The sequence below is a fragment of the Melospiza georgiana genome, chromosome 16, assembly GCF_028018845.1.
Source record: "Melospiza georgiana isolate bMelGeo1 chromosome 16, bMelGeo1.pri, whole genome shotgun sequence".
Lineage (NCBI taxonomy): Eukaryota > Metazoa > Chordata > Aves > Passeriformes > Passerellidae > Melospiza > Melospiza georgiana.
Window position 1 is genome coordinate 14,548,044 of NC_080445.1, and position 15,151 is coordinate 14,563,194.

Here is a 15,151-nt window from a genome sequence, read left to right on the forward strand (position 1 = left end):
AAGTCAGTCATTAGTTATCAACCCAAAACTGGTGCCTTAAATAATTTTAGTATAGATCTATCAGCTCTGCCTAATGGTGTGAATAAGGATATCAAAATTACAAGGAATGTATTTGCTTTACACAGCAAAATGTAATTCCAGGGAAGGACTGGGACTAATTAGAGGGGCTTTGCTGTGTTAATATTCCTCCTTCAGGAGGATTTTCCTGAGCTGCAGTGTGAGGAGGCAGTGAAATGCTGGTTGGGATTTATACAGTTCCTTCACAGCAGAAAGCCTGAGCTGTGTTTTCATGGGGTAACAGTTTTGTTCTGATGCTCTCCTGGGCAGGAGGAAACCTCAGTGTGGTGCCAGAGCCCCATCCCATCCCTCTGGATTTCCTGAGCCACCGAGCTTTCGCTGCTGAGCCCGGCATGGAGCAGGTGGTGATGCTGACACTGGTGGGGATGAAGGCTCTGAAGAGTGCTGGGGAGCTCCTGCAGCAGATCCTGCTGCCCCCCATCAGGGATCAGCCTCAGAGTGCAGGTAACCCAGCTCTGGAGACCTTGGGCTATCCTGAGTAGCTCCTTTTAGCATGGAAGGATCATCATAGAAGATGTGGTGAAGGGGCCTCAGAAAGAATGGGTTTCTTTGTTACCCCCCTAAAAAGCTGAAGAATTTCTCTCGGTTTGTTATGGGCAATCACAAACAGCTCAGGTGGGCATAATTTGCTTCAGAGAGCATCAAATGAGTTCCAAGTAGTGCTTGGGCTTGCAGAGTTTTTATGTAACACAGAGCACTGTGTCCCTCCCTGAGCAGGGGGAGGTAAGGCTGGGCTGGAAGTGGGGCAGGAATTTGGCAGTGCCAGCTCTGTTCTGTGACTGCAGTGACAGCCCTGGCGAGCAGAACCAAGGCCCCTCACGCTCTGGTTCCCCCAAGGGAGGAGCAGGGAGGCTGTCCCCACACTGCTGCTCACATGTGCATGAAAAGGGCTGTCAGGCCCTAGGCAGGACAGGGATTTATGTGATTTCATGTGCAGGTTGCACTGAAGTGTGATAACACAGGAGCTGTAGGCACAAAGGGCTCAAGTCTGCCTGTCTTACACTGTGCTGTATCTGACTCTCCCAAAACTGTGTTGAAAGACTGCTTGAAATCCTGTGAAGTTCTGTATCTGAGATCTGAGCCAACAGAAACTTCCAGCACTCATGGATTGAGCCCTAAATACCTTCCTACATAGTCAGAAGACAACTTTACAACCCCAACAACATTGAAACCACTTTAGAGACAAGTCAGCATTCTGCTCTAGTTTGTTATTCTGCTAAACATTGCTTAAAGTGTTATGAGAGGTGCTAAAGGATCCATAATTATGGATTATGCTGTGCCAAGCCACATTGTTATCAGTGTACTCTCAGTGATTCCCTTTCCACTCTCCTCCATTAGCTGTGCTCTCTAATCAAATCATGGCACTTGCTCCCTGTGGCTCCCTGTTGATTTCCCAGATAGCCATTTTTTTGTTCTCCACTGTAATGGCATTTCTTAGAATTAGCATCTCATGGGTTTTCCCAGTATATTCCTGTTTTTTCATTACAGTCCATTCTGGATGAAACAGAAGTCAGAACAGCATTGGAACTTGTGCAGGGAAAAAATCCACGTGAAATAAAATGTTTGTGTCCAAAAGAAAGCACAACTTCTACAAAACACAAGCTGCTGCCTGGTGCTAAAACCATTTTTCTTGATTCAGGACTCGAGCTGCTGGGCCTGAAGTGGCTGCCCTGCCTGAGTGGGTGCCAGGCCAGGGAGGTGACCCCTTTTGAGGCTGGGGACACTCACTGGCAGAGCAGCCTGGGCACGCTGACGTCCAGCCCTGTCCTGGTGTGCGCGCTCCGCGGCACCGACGCCTTCCTGGCCCTGGGAGCTGCCCTGCAGGGATGGACACAGAGCAGGGACAGGCTCTGCACAGGGGACAGCCTCCCACAGGCACTCATGGCCCTGACACCAGAGGTGACCTTCAGACAAGCCATCCTCTTCTTCACAGAGGCAGATTTGGTCACTGGTAAGGCACGGTTTTAGTGTGTGTGTGTTCTCCTCAGCTGTAGGGGGTATGGGAGTTGATTCACCTTAGACAAAGGAATCCAATGCTGGGGGTTTTCTCAGGCACAGGAGAATGTAATAATGTGGGGGTAAATTCTGTGCTTGGTTGAATTAAGATGAGGCAATGAACCCAGCAGGAGCCAGCTGAAGTCACCTGCAAGGTGGCTTTTTAAATTAATGTGGCTGTGCTTGGCCTGGTGCCCTTTCTGATGATCTTGAGGTACTCCATAAGTACTAATTACATATGAGAGCAATTGGCAGGATCAGTAAATAATACCGTGCATTTTAAACCCTTTCTGTAAGAGAAGCTGAAGAACAGAGCCCAAGAGCTCTCACACCTAAATGTGGGCCCCTAATTGTGGTTCCAGACTTGCAGCTTGATGCCTCAGCCTTGCCCTGTGCTCAAGGAGATTGAAGGTGTGACCAGTCTGTAAGAAAACAGATTTCTTGAGAATTTCTTTTTATCCTGGAGGAGAATGGAGACCTTTGCTGTCAAAAGCTTCTCAGGGTTCAGTGATGTGTGCCAGCATCGATCTTTCAGCACAGTAAATTTGATAGTTTCCTCCTGTAGCAGGAAATGCATAGCCATGCCTCTTAAAACTAAATCACTGTGCAGACTGTGGGGTTATTGATACTGGATGGTTTAGAGCAGCAGAATACAAGCTCCCACTGTTTTCTTTTAATGTGAAATATTCAGAGAAGAATTGGGGCTGCCTGACTCCTCTCACCCAGAGAGAAACAGTTCTGAGCCCTGACAGTTTCTGGCAGGGAGCTGGAACAAGATGGTCCCTTCCAACCCAAGCCATTGTGGGATTTTATGATTACTCAGAGGCAGAGAGAAATCAAAGATTGTGGTAACACCATGTGTCAGCTGAAGGGGAGTGATGCAGTCCCATAAGTGCATTCGTGCTTTGAATTTACAGCCCTTCCTTTATCTTTCCTTGGGGAAGAAAAGTCCTTTGTCATCAACACAAACTTAGCCACTTGTGTCAAACCCACTGTGCCTGTGTAGTGTGCAATAACAAATTTGCTTTGCTGAATACTATGAAGAAAGATTTGTCTGGGAAAAGATCCTGGGTTTAGGCTCTCACAGCAAGTTTGATTTGTCAGTGAACTATGGGGGTGTTCTCTGTGAGACTGGGGAGCAAGTAGAGGAGCCTTCAGGAGAGAAGGCATCAGACATCCCCAGCTGGTGCCTTAAACTCTAAAGAGTTCAAGCACTGCAGCCCTTAATTAAAGTTATCTTGAGATGGAAAGGCAGGATAAGAGGAAAGCAGAGCTGTGAGCTCAGTTTATTGAGGGAGGTTGTAATGGTAGTGCCAGCCTTTTGCACCAAAGCCACTGTGAGGAACAAAAGAACACAGCTGAGGCCAAACTTCAGCATCCTGCACTGTCTCTTTAATAAGGTAATTCCATTTTTCCCTTGTGTTTTTATTGTTGTGAGAGAAATGGAGAGACCTCCCTGCTCAAGAACAATATTTTGTAGCAGGTTGAACATCTGCCCTGCTAAATAAAATTACTTTTGTCACCCTCCTGCCCCAGACATTGAAGTTTCCCATCTTGAATCCATAAAAATACCTGTCCTTCCTTCTCCAGATGCAGAACACCGCCCTGCTGGGAAATTCCTGCCACCACCTGGCAGGAGCTCCAGGACTGAAGGGAAGACCACAGGTAAGCACCAGCTGCCTCTTGAAAAAAAACCAAGTTATTTTAGACTCTTAAATAGATTGAAGAAAACTGTATGTCCTCTGTCAGAGCCATTGAAATGGGATTAGTAAACCTTTGGTTAGACATCCTCATCCCAGGAAGCTGGGGAGGAAAGGCCAGCTGGGTCCCCCTGGTGCTGTCCCCCCCCACAGTCCTGAGAACCACCTGCTGAGGGATGGTGTGCAAAGTCAGCTGGAAAAGTAATTATTGTCAGCTCTTTAGTAGCTTGTTTCAGGTGTAGAGCCCAGAAATGATGACTTTCATGATGTTTTAGAGAGGTGAAGTCAGAGCAGAAGGTGCATTTCCTATGTCTCTTGTCATTTACATCCCAGTGGTGCCCAGGTCACCATGGGATTCACAGATCCTGAAAGTCCTTTCAGGTTACCCCAGCACTAAGGAAAAAAGCTGGTGCTGGGAGGATGAGCTAAAAAGTTATGAGACAAGGCAAGGACCTCAGGGCTGGTTCCACCTGTTATTTGTGCTCTTGTTATTGCAACAAACATGTGGAAAGAGAAAGAGAGCTCATTAGAAAAAAACCCAAATACTCTTTGGCTAAATACCTTCCAGATACATAACTATGGAAAGTAGATAGACATGGATTTTGGACAGTAATACCGAAAAAAATAAGTAATTCTGTTTTGACAAACAGATTTTAGTTTTTTCTTATCTACCTTGCATGTTACAGTAGCTAAACTTGCCAGTCATTGGAAAATGAAGTCTTTTATCAGTCTGATGCAGGATTCCCCTCACTGTGCCCTAGATCTTGATAACTTCTCAATTCTCATATGCCTGAAGTGCCTTGATTGTGCTCATCTCCAGGTCACTGCAGGTTTTACATTAGACTGAAGGCAACATTTCTCTGTTGGCTTTTGTCCTAAGTTCTGATTCCCCAGGCTCCTTTCATCCTGCTCTGCTCTCCTGGAGAAGCACTGGAGCAGCCACTCCTGGCTGCCTGGGAAAGGGCCAGGCAGGTTTTATCAGCAGCACTCAGGATCCACAGCACCCCTTTGTTTCTGAGAGAACATCAAACAAAACTCCAGAAACAGGGCAGCATCTGAGCTGACTGTGGAATATTAGAAGCACAGATAGGTTTAAAACCACTGTTAAACACTCCCTGAAATCCCAGAAAAGGTAACCAAGATCCAACATGATTTAGTGTCACTGTCATATTTGCTGAAAAATCCCTTTGCCAGGAAGGGAAGCTGAGAAGCCTCAGAGAAAAATGAAAACAATAATTATCTGATTGCTTCTCCTGTGTTTGCTGCTTTGGAATGTGGTTTGGCCATTGTTTACCCACTGGTCATTGTTTGATTGGTTTCATGTGAATTGTTTCTACTTAATAACCAATCACCATCAGCTGTGTCAGACTGAGGAGTCAGTCATGAGTTTTTCATTGTCATTCTTGTTAAGCCTCCTGTCTGTATCCTTTCTCTATTCTTTAGCATAATATAATATAATATAATATAATATAATATAATATAATATAATATAATATAATATAATATAATATAATATAATATAATATAATATAATATAATATAATATAATATAATATAATATAATATAATAATAAATCAGCCTTCTGGGAACATGGAGTCAGATTCCTCATCTCTCACCTCATCCTGGGGACCCCTGCAAACTCAGCAATTTAGGACCTGCAGCCCTGCTCAGCCTGTGCTCCTGGGGTTACCAGAGAAGGGGGAAATGTGACCCTTCCCAGGGTGTCCCAGGACATCTGAAATCAATCCATCCATGTCCCTGTGTAACACCCTAAAATATCAGTGTGTAATATTGACTGCTTTATATAGAGATGATAGCACAATTCTCAGATTGTCTCAGAACTCACCAAACTCACTCAAATCTGCTTCTCTCCTGCAGTGGGTGAGAGCTGGAGGTGCCGAGCAGAATCTCTGTTCTCCTTCCTGCAAGCAGGTGAGAGAAGAGCAAATGGCAAAATGTCTTTTGACAAGGACTTGGTGGAGCTAAATCATCTGAATGTACCAACCCAAAATAAGCAAAAAAAGGATTAAACCAACATTTTCCTTAGGCTGGAATCCAGCCTGATGCACTCTGAGCATGCCAGATGTGGTATCTGCTTGTCTTGAGTTCCCACTTATTTGAAGTCACACCTATCTGAACTATTATCTATAAATAGCATATAAACTAAACTCTATTTTTACAGTTAGGCTATGAAATCAAAACCTCTGTAATAATTTTTTGGGGGAGGCAAAAAGGAAAGGATTGTGAAGAATGGATCTAAAAATATTACAAAGTAGAGAAACGTAATAAAGACCAGAAAAGGCTCTGAGCTGCCAGAACTGGAAATCAGGCAGGTTTGAACATTGCCAAACAGGTCCCTCTGCTCATTCATGATCAGCAAAGATTGTTCCATTGGTAATTAGTGGTATTTTCTCTAGTTCTTGTTTCTTGTAATTGCTGAGGAGAGAAAGCCAGCTCTGGGTGACAAGGTGTCTGACCAAACCAGGCTGGCAATCCTCCTGAATTGTCTAAAGTCCCTAAATATGCAGCAGGTAGTGACTCACACAGCAGAAGAATGAGAATATCTGCTCAAAAACATAGCAGATGGTGAGGAAAACATCTGGAGGCCACTGAGTGCTTACATAACACACAGGGGTGAGGTTGCTGAGGTGGAGCCCAGCAGCTCCCTGCACTTCCAGGCTGTTGCTATGGAACCTTTCTGCTCAGGAATGATGTGAGGAAACAGCACATCTGTAACAGGAGGGCTCCCTGCAGCACAAGGGTTAAGTTTCCATGTCAAGTGGGGAGGAAATAATCTTGAATTTTATTTTTGATCCTGTGTTTCTGTGCCATGTCCTGCTTACCACCTGGAAATAACAGCATTAAATTCGAGGTAGCCTTGTTGATGCTTTGCTGCATTGACATCTGTGTAATTAGTACTGGGGTGTACAGAAACAGAAAATGACATGTTTTGTACCCAAACAGATCAGTCTCAGCAGCCTGGAGGATGTTCCCCTGTGCTCCTGCTGATTGATGTGGTTCAGCACCAGCAGTTCCTGGGCCTCACAGACTGGTTCTGACACTGCACTTGCCAATAAATCTCCAGAAAGATGTTATAAGGATAAAATATTAACTATACTCTTGGTAGCAAGTACTTTAGCAAGACTAAAAATTTGAAAATGCTGTCATTTAAAAACGGAATTTATGTATTTTCTGCCTTTAAATCCATTTTCATCAGACAGCAAAGCTTCCTTGGTCTGGTTTGTTTTCTGCTCCTCATAGTGCTGCACCTTCCTGGCAGCTCTGCTGGGAGAGCTGTGTCAGAAGCAGAAGGTTTTTTACTGGAATGTCAATTTTTGGTAAAGACAATTCAATTAATTATTGGTTTATGACATTAATTGGGACCTGTCAGCGTTATCAGTGCCTCTCTGAAACAGAGCTCTAAGACACACAGAACACCAGAGTAAGAATGTAAGAGCTGCTCAAGGCTCACATCACATAATCACCACGGTTCACATGAAAAATGCAAAAGGGAATATTTTATCTCTCTTAAAACATTAATCTCTAATATAAAGGTTTGAAAGTTATCCGACAGAGCTGCCACAAGAACTTTTAGGACCTGGAGCAGATTTCCTTGACGGAGAAACCTCCAAGCTTGGACTGTTTCAGATACATTTTTAATCTGAAAACCCAACAAAGCAAACCCAAATCAATAAATGATCCTCTATGCCCAGGCTTTTTATGGACTCATTTTTTGGTATTTTTATGCACTTCCTGCCGGGTTTCCCCATGCCCAGGGCAGCAAACAAACCCCTCTGTGTTTGTTGCAGGGGCACAGCTTCTCTGCACGGTGCTGCTGATCAAACCCGGGGTGTGGAGCCAGGGGCTGCCCAGGATCCTCCGGGATCTGCACCTGGAGAAGTTCTGCGTGGTCGGGATGAAGCACCTGGAGCTGGGAGCGGCTGCTGCTGCCTCTCTGCTGCCCTGGGAGCTGCAGCAGGTCAGTGAAGGGAATGGCACCTCTGTGTGGGGAGGAAAGGGATGAGCTGGGGATAGTCCATTCCTCAAAAGCCCAGCAGTTCCCACCCAGGATTTCAGAGCTGTATGGAATGTTATAAATGAGAAGCTTGACTAGGCCGATATTCAAGCAGCAATCAATTTATTAATTAATGTGGTAAAGCATGAACAATACAGTGCTGGGTGCAGTGGGGGAAGTTTTCCCTCCAGCTGCACACCGATAGTTGAGGCTCACAGGTATTTATAGGGGTACTCATCAGCTTTCTCAGCAGTTTCTATTCCAAATTTTTCTCATCAGCACTTTCTAGTCCCAATTTTTACATCACATTTCTATACACTATTGTGATTTAGTTTTTCTCAGGATGTATCCCAAAAGGAGTATCCCCAGGTGGTGGTGGTCCAGTTTCTAAAAGAAGGAGGAAGTCTCCCATCTGGTGGGGTCCAGCTCCCCAGATGTGTATCCACCTTTTAATTACAAGGACTATAAATCTCATAACAGTGATGTCCAGCTTCCCTTGGTCAAAACTATAAATCCTTGAGTTGATGTTCATCTTCCTTTCTCAAGCTGCTTTTCACTGTTTTGTTAAGGCTTGAGAAAAGCATGTTTCCTTTTTATATATTCTAAAGTTATAGTTTCAAAGATCCTTACTACAAGCAATATTCTAAAATTATACTTCAAAAGGTTATTATTGAAAAACTCTTTAAGGCTTAACTACAAGCAGAAAGTTCCTGTCAAAAAGCAACATCCTTAACACTAATTCAAATGCTCCTAAATCAATTTAAGACTTATAAAGGTTAATTATGAACAAAAGATAGGTTCAAAGGTCTTCTTCCATGCTTTACTTTCTTTAGTAATTATTAGAATTCATCTTTATAACTGTCCCATGCTTGGTTTCCACACACATCACAATCACAAATACACACATTGCCTGTATGTACCTGACACCAAACACAGCTGTGTATTTCACATGAAACAATCAGATCAGCACCTCACCAGCACAGAGAGAGCTGAGGGCTTTTATCAAAGCCATAAAGACAGCCCTGGTTTCTCCCAAACGAAACTTTGGGGAGGATGTGGGCAGTACAGAGCTCTCAGGAGTCTGTTCAGCCCTGCCAAACAGGTGTCCTGAATGAGGGATGTGGGACTCCAGGCAGCTCTTCCAAATGCAGTTTGTTGTATCCAAGGTGTTCCAGCAGTCCAGGGTCGTGGGTGACAGAGCTGTGCCTAAAGGTGTCAGCTCCAGCTGCAGGCAGGCCTGGAGACCCTTTGGTTTTGGTTACAATGCATTATTTACTTTTCTTTTGGTTGCATTGCATTATATACTTTTCTTTGCTGAGTATCTTCATACAGTAGAACCAATCTATACCTTAACTTTTATCTATAGCCCATCATAACTACTATAATTACCATATTCATGTAACTATTCTCCAATTATTAGTACATTACACTCTCCAATTGATAGTACATTACAGTTTAAGCTAGAAGATGTTTTTCAGTTTTCTCGCAGTGGAAAATTCTGAGACCTTTTTTCTACTTGCAACTTTGCTGCCTTGTTTGCCTGTGCTCTCCTTCTGCTTGGTAAAAACATCTTCTTGTTTGAGGTGGGTTTATCCTGTGCTCTAAGCCATGAAAACCCTTTCTAACTAACACACCCTTTGCCTCCTTGGTTATCCAGTGAGACTGGCTCAGCAATTCTTTTCTTCTATATCAAAACTTGCTTCCATCTCTATTCCTTCTTCAGATTTCATATTCAAAAATCTTTCTGCTAAGCACACACATATCTGTGAGACTTTCTTGTCCAACTTTCATCCTTCCCAACAGTCTGTTCCTTGCCCCAGGTCATTCCAGGTAGGGCACATCCAGGGAACACGTGTGCCTGGCTTTATTCCATGTGGTTAAAGCTGGGACAGCCTCCTGCCTGTGCCAGGGAATGCACATCTCTGGGGTGCTGTTACCTGAGATTGCATTGCAGGCACAGCTGAGCCCTGGGAGCCAGGCTGTAAAAATCCCCTGCAAGGAGAGGAAATTGTCCTTGCTCATGTCTAACAGGCAATAAAGAGGGTTATTAAATCTTAGGGCATTGTGGGGTTGATTAGCTAGAAATAGATGTTTGTTTCTGCTCTTTCATGGCATTAAAAACCTTTTCTTTCCTCAACCTGACGTACCCTGAGTGTAAGGATACTGTGACAGCCAAGAAACTGAACTCTGGGCATTTGAGAGGAGTTGGATTATTATTTTTTTTACTTCCCTTAGGGAAAAACAATCTGTGTTATTTGATTGCTTTCCTGAAGACCTTTAACTGCTTGGCTTTATAAAAACAAACATTTATAATTGATATTGCACTTGGGTTAAGTTTGGAAAGTTTATAAAATTGTCTCATAGAAATTCTTGGTAGATGCTTCCAGAAGAAAACAGGCACGTGCCAAGGCAGTGCTTTGGAACAATTAATACCTTCTGCATGGTAGCAGTGAGCACAGGCATCTGAATTTGAAATATTTACACTGACAAGAGAGATATAATGGCCATTAGGGTTGATGGGCATGTGCTTCACAATGTTACTTAATCACACAGCTAAAGACAAAATGCCTTTTTGATCATCTGAAACAGAAAACATCTTAAAAACCTCAAATATCCTCAGGAAGCAATGCAGATGCCTGAGGGGTAAATGTGAGGAGAGGTTGTTTCCTGAAAATTTCCTTGTTTTTGGATTTCTCCAACACACCAGAGCAGCTGTTGAGCATTGATTCAGTTGCCTTGAAAAGCTGGTGACTAATGAGGATAAAAATTACAGACTGTTCATGAGGAAAAAAGCAGGGTTTGAAAGTGAGGAAGCAGAGAGAGAACAGTCTGCCTCTGCTGAAGGGGAGCAGAGAGTGGGAAATGCTTTCTGCTGTCCAGGGGCCCCTGCTCCTTTTCAGAGCAGCAGGAATGGCCCACCCTGGGGAGGGCTGGGAAAGGCCCAGCTCCCAGGATAAGTAGGGAGATTTGGGAAAAGCCTCAGCAGGCTCCAGAGACTGGGTTATTTGCAAAATCCAGCGGGTAGGTGGCTCAATGGCAGCCATGGGGGCAGGGCTGTTTGTTCCAGCTAAATTCCTTGTGCAGCTTTTGGATGGGAGGAATGTTCATGATGGATCTGCTCCTCAGCCTGTGGCACAAAGGGGTGCAACGGTGGGCCTCAAATGAAGCTCCTGAAATGGGGGCAAACTGCTGACATTTAGCAGGTCACAGAATCCCAGATGGGATAATCCTGGGTTTGGGAGTGAGCTCTGGAGATCACCCAGTCCCACCAGGGCAGGATCCCTTTATCCACAGGGATATATCCACTGGTTTGGGATGTTTCCAGAGGGGGAGACTCCAAGCCCTCCTTGGGTGACTGTTCCACAGCTCTGCCACCCCCCATGGAAGGAAGTTCTGTCGGGGTCTCTCGCTGCTCAGAGTGACCCCAAGAAGAGTTAAAAAGTCTCTTTTCCCAGCCTGGTGCTCAAAGAAGGAGTCAGAGCTCTTCATTTCTTGGTCTCAAGGTTGTTTATTGTATTTTATCTGCAAAATTCTTTCTCCTGTCCAGCTGAGACATCCAGCAGGACAGTTCCAGACACTCTGTCTGCCCCTGGGGTGGTGTTATATCTTTAAACTAAAAACTATGTATACCATGTTTACAATTACTTTCCAATACCTATCACCTGTGTTAGACAGTGAGCTTCTACTCTGAACCAATCTAAAAGTGCCAACATCACAGCAGGAGATGGAGGCCAAGAAGAAGAAGGAGAAAGGCTGGACATGCCCAGTTCCCTCCATCTTGCCCCCCTGAATCCCCATACCAGAAACCCCAAAATCTACTTTTTCACCCCGTGATAAGTTCACTATTATTCTACCTAAACTGTTGTTGCTTGCTGGTCTTCATGTAAGGTTGGTAATTTTCTCCATGGGTCATAATCAAACCCACAGGGGCATTTTGGGCTCTGTGCCAGGGTCTCTGAGCCCCCTGGCAGGGTCCTGGCCATCCTGGACAGACAGAGGGATGTTCTGGGTCCTGACAAAGTTCATCCTCAGGTGGAGGTGGAATTTCTTCTGTTTTAATTTCTGGCCATTACTGCTGGTCCTGTCACTGGGCACTGCTGGAGAGAGCCTGGCACTGTCCCCTGGCACCCTTGGAGATATTTCTATGGACTGATGAGATGATGAAATATCCTGCTGAAGAAGATGGAGCCAGTGTGTCTGTCCCTGCTAGAAGTTGTGTCCAGGGCTTGTTCTCACTTCACCTGGAGATGCTCCAAAATCCATCTCTAGAGAACCCCAAGTGCTGGTTTGTTGTGTTTTGAGAGCAAATCTGGGTTTATTCACTGCAAGCAAGACAACCTCACATCTCCTTTTCCTTTCTAATGTATTATTTACATACACTTGACAAATAACCTTGGCAGCACCAGCTCAGCTCTGTGATTGCTTTTCCAGCTGAAATAGTCCCCCTGAGCTCAGAGAGGCATGTGGCCTTTGGAGCATGAGAAAAAACACCTGCTCTGCTCTTTGCTGAGGTTATCAAGTCACAGGAGCCACAACAAGATGTTTTATCTGCACTTTAGTAATGATTATAGAAAATAAAGGTCATGTAAATAGAGCTGACATTGTCTCCCCAGCTTCCAGCCTGCCCTGGTGGTGCTCAGGCAGCAAGGAGAGCCTGTCCCAGGGGGTTCTGCTGGATCTGCCTCCCTTCAGGGCCCATCCCGTGATCCCAGGGGGTTCTGCTGCATCTGCCTCCCTTCAGGGCTCATCCCGTGATCCCAGGGGGTTCTGCTGGATCTGCCTCTCTTCAGGGCCCATCCAGTGATCCCAGGGGGTTCTGCTGCATCTCCCTCCCTTCAGGGCCCATCCAGTGATTCCAGGGGGTTCTACTGGATCTGCCTCCCTTCAGGGCCCATCCAGTGATCCCAGGGGGTTCTGCTGGATCTGCCTCCCTTCAGGGCCCATCCAGTGATCCCAGGGGGTTCTGCTGCATCTGCCTCCCTTCAGGGCTCATCCAACCTCTGCAGATTGGAAGTTTAGGCTTTATTTTTCCACTGGGGCCTGATCTTGCTGTGGGGGATTGTTGCTGTTGTATTGAGGACAGGTGAATAAAGCAATATACAGACTCCAAGGTCTCAGAAGGCAAATGTCCAGTTTATTGCACACCACATTATTTTTTTTTAGACATTTAGGATACAGCTGGACCTGACTGGTCCTCATCAACACCTCTCACACCACTGGCAAATTAGCAACAGCACCTTCTTGTAAACATCTTACAAGAAACAACACGTTCAAAACACCAGCTGCAAAGATTAAGGATTATTTTAATTCTTTCTCTGAGCTTTCTCAAGCTCCCCCAGGACAAGGCTTGGGAAAGTTTATCTGACTTTCTCTCTCTGACCAGACCTCAGCAACCACAGGGGATTCCCTGCAGCAGCAGGGACTGGGCTCAGGAACTCCAGGGTTCCCTCCAGACCCATCCTGCTCCTCCAGAGCACAACTCAGGAACTCCAGGTGCCCTCCAGCCCCATCCTGTGCTTCCAGCAGTAAATGCAGCTGCGTAATTCCTCTGCTCTTTGATCCCCTCAGTCCTCCTGGGCCAGGGCACAGCTGGAATTTCCTCCTCTCAAGGAAACTGCTCCTTGAATTGCAGGCAGCTGCTCGGGGATGTGGAGCAGGATGGGGATGGAGAAAGGGCAGCACCGTGTTTTGAGAGCAATTTGGCAGAATCTGGAGTGGTGTGAGCAGTGAGAGGAGCTGCCAGAAGCTCCCTGGCACCATCAGTGACCATTAGAAACAACATCATCTTCAACCACAAGCCTGTGGATTTCCTGGGGAGCAACCAAAAGACAAAAGAGTTTTGTTATTTAGATCTAAAATCACTGGTTAGAAGCTCTGGAACAAAATAGTTTCATTTATTCTGGTCTGTTTGACAGAAACCGAATGTTTTCTTTGCAGCTGTTTCCAACCTGGATGAATATTGATATGTTTTATCAGTCCTTTTGAAAGCTGTCATGAAAAATACCACTGGCTTTTCATTGCCCAAAGAGAAAACCCATAGAAAAGTGGATTAAATCCATTTTTTTTAACTAACAAAAATTTTCAAGCAGGAAGGGATTATTTTGTATTATACAGAACTGAATGAATGTCACCATTTCTCAGTGACAAGCTGAAATTTTTCATCCTCATACAAGCAGAGCTGCTGTCACCAAAAACCCCTGAGTGACAGCTGTGACCCTGTGCCCAGGGGGCAGAGCACTGACAAACACCACACCCAGCCCTAAATACATCACCAATTTAAGCACAGAGGGATTTGCTCATGAAATATTTTGCAGATGGAGGGGGGAATATCAGGCTTGAGCCCGTGGTTGTCAATTCATAACCTACTTCTCAGAGCTGCAATTTAGGAGCAGAGAGTGAGAGAAGATTTGGGTCAAAGGCACTGAATGGTTTCACGTGATAGAAAAGCAGAGAGGCCTTGAAGTGTTTTATCTCCATATTTTTAAATGAAGTGATAGGATTTGCTTTTGGAAATGTTTTATCTAGAGAATTGCTATCCTCTGCTGCTTTTAGAAGATTAAAAAATAGAGGAATTAAAACCTCTGGGAATGACGTGATTCAGCTGAATCAAATGGTAGTTTTTTCCCCTCCTCTTGTTTTTATTTCCTCAAAAACCGGGGAAAAAATAAAATAAACAGCCACGGGTTGATTCTGGCAGGGAGCTGGAAATGCCCTTGTTTTCTAAACTGGAGAGAACATCCAGCCCTGGCTGCTGCTCTGTGGGGTGCAGGGAGGCACAGCTGGGTGTTCCTGCCACCTTGTTTGGATGGAGGGGCAGGAGGAGGCACAGCTGGGTGGTCCTGCCACATTATTCAGCTGGAAGGGCAGGAAGGGGCAGAACTGGATGCTCCTGCCCTGTTATTCAGCTGGAGCAGCAGGAGGAGGCACAGCTGTGGGCACCCTGACCTTGTGCCCAGCCCAGCCATCTGCAGCCTCCCAAGGTTCTCCTTGATTAAAGCAAGCAGCAAGGCCAGAGAGCTCTGCCACCCAGCTGGCCCAGCTCTGCTGCCTGTCCCAGGGTCCCAGAGCTGTCAGTCTGTCTGTCCCCAGCCCTCAGAGCAGCCTCTCCTCACCTGTGCTGTGGTTATTTCTTGTCATTTCCTCTCATCCTTCCCCAGTGCACGATCCCAGGGTGTTCTGACCCCACAGCTCTGCTCAGGGTGGGCATGAGCTGAACTGGCTGTGCTTGGGAAAGAAGCAAAAGTGGAGAATCTGCTGTGGAGCAAAGGGTGTCAGACAAGGCCAGGAGAACAAACTGATTTCCTGCAGCCCCTGGTCTGACCCTCCTGCTTTTATGTTCTGCAGTCCTGATCCTAACCAGTG

General features: G+C 45.5%; 1 protein-coding gene across 1 annotated transcript in view; it reads left to right on the forward strand.

Annotated features, from left to right (window-relative positions):
- DNAAF8 (dynein axonemal assembly factor 8) overlaps positions 1-15,151 on the forward strand; it is a 111,013-nt gene that overhangs the window by 75,188 nt on the left and 20,674 nt on the right. The window contains exons 22-26 of the mRNA XM_058035841.1: positions 328-549; positions 1,721-2,029; positions 3,664-3,738; positions 5,653-5,706; positions 7,584-7,753. Of these exons, the coding sequence (XP_057891824.1) occupies positions 328-549; positions 1,721-2,029; positions 3,664-3,738; positions 5,653-5,706; positions 7,584-7,753 (830 nt within the window). The remainder of the gene's footprint in view (positions 1-327; positions 550-1,720; positions 2,030-3,663; positions 3,739-5,652; positions 5,707-7,583; positions 7,754-15,151) is intronic.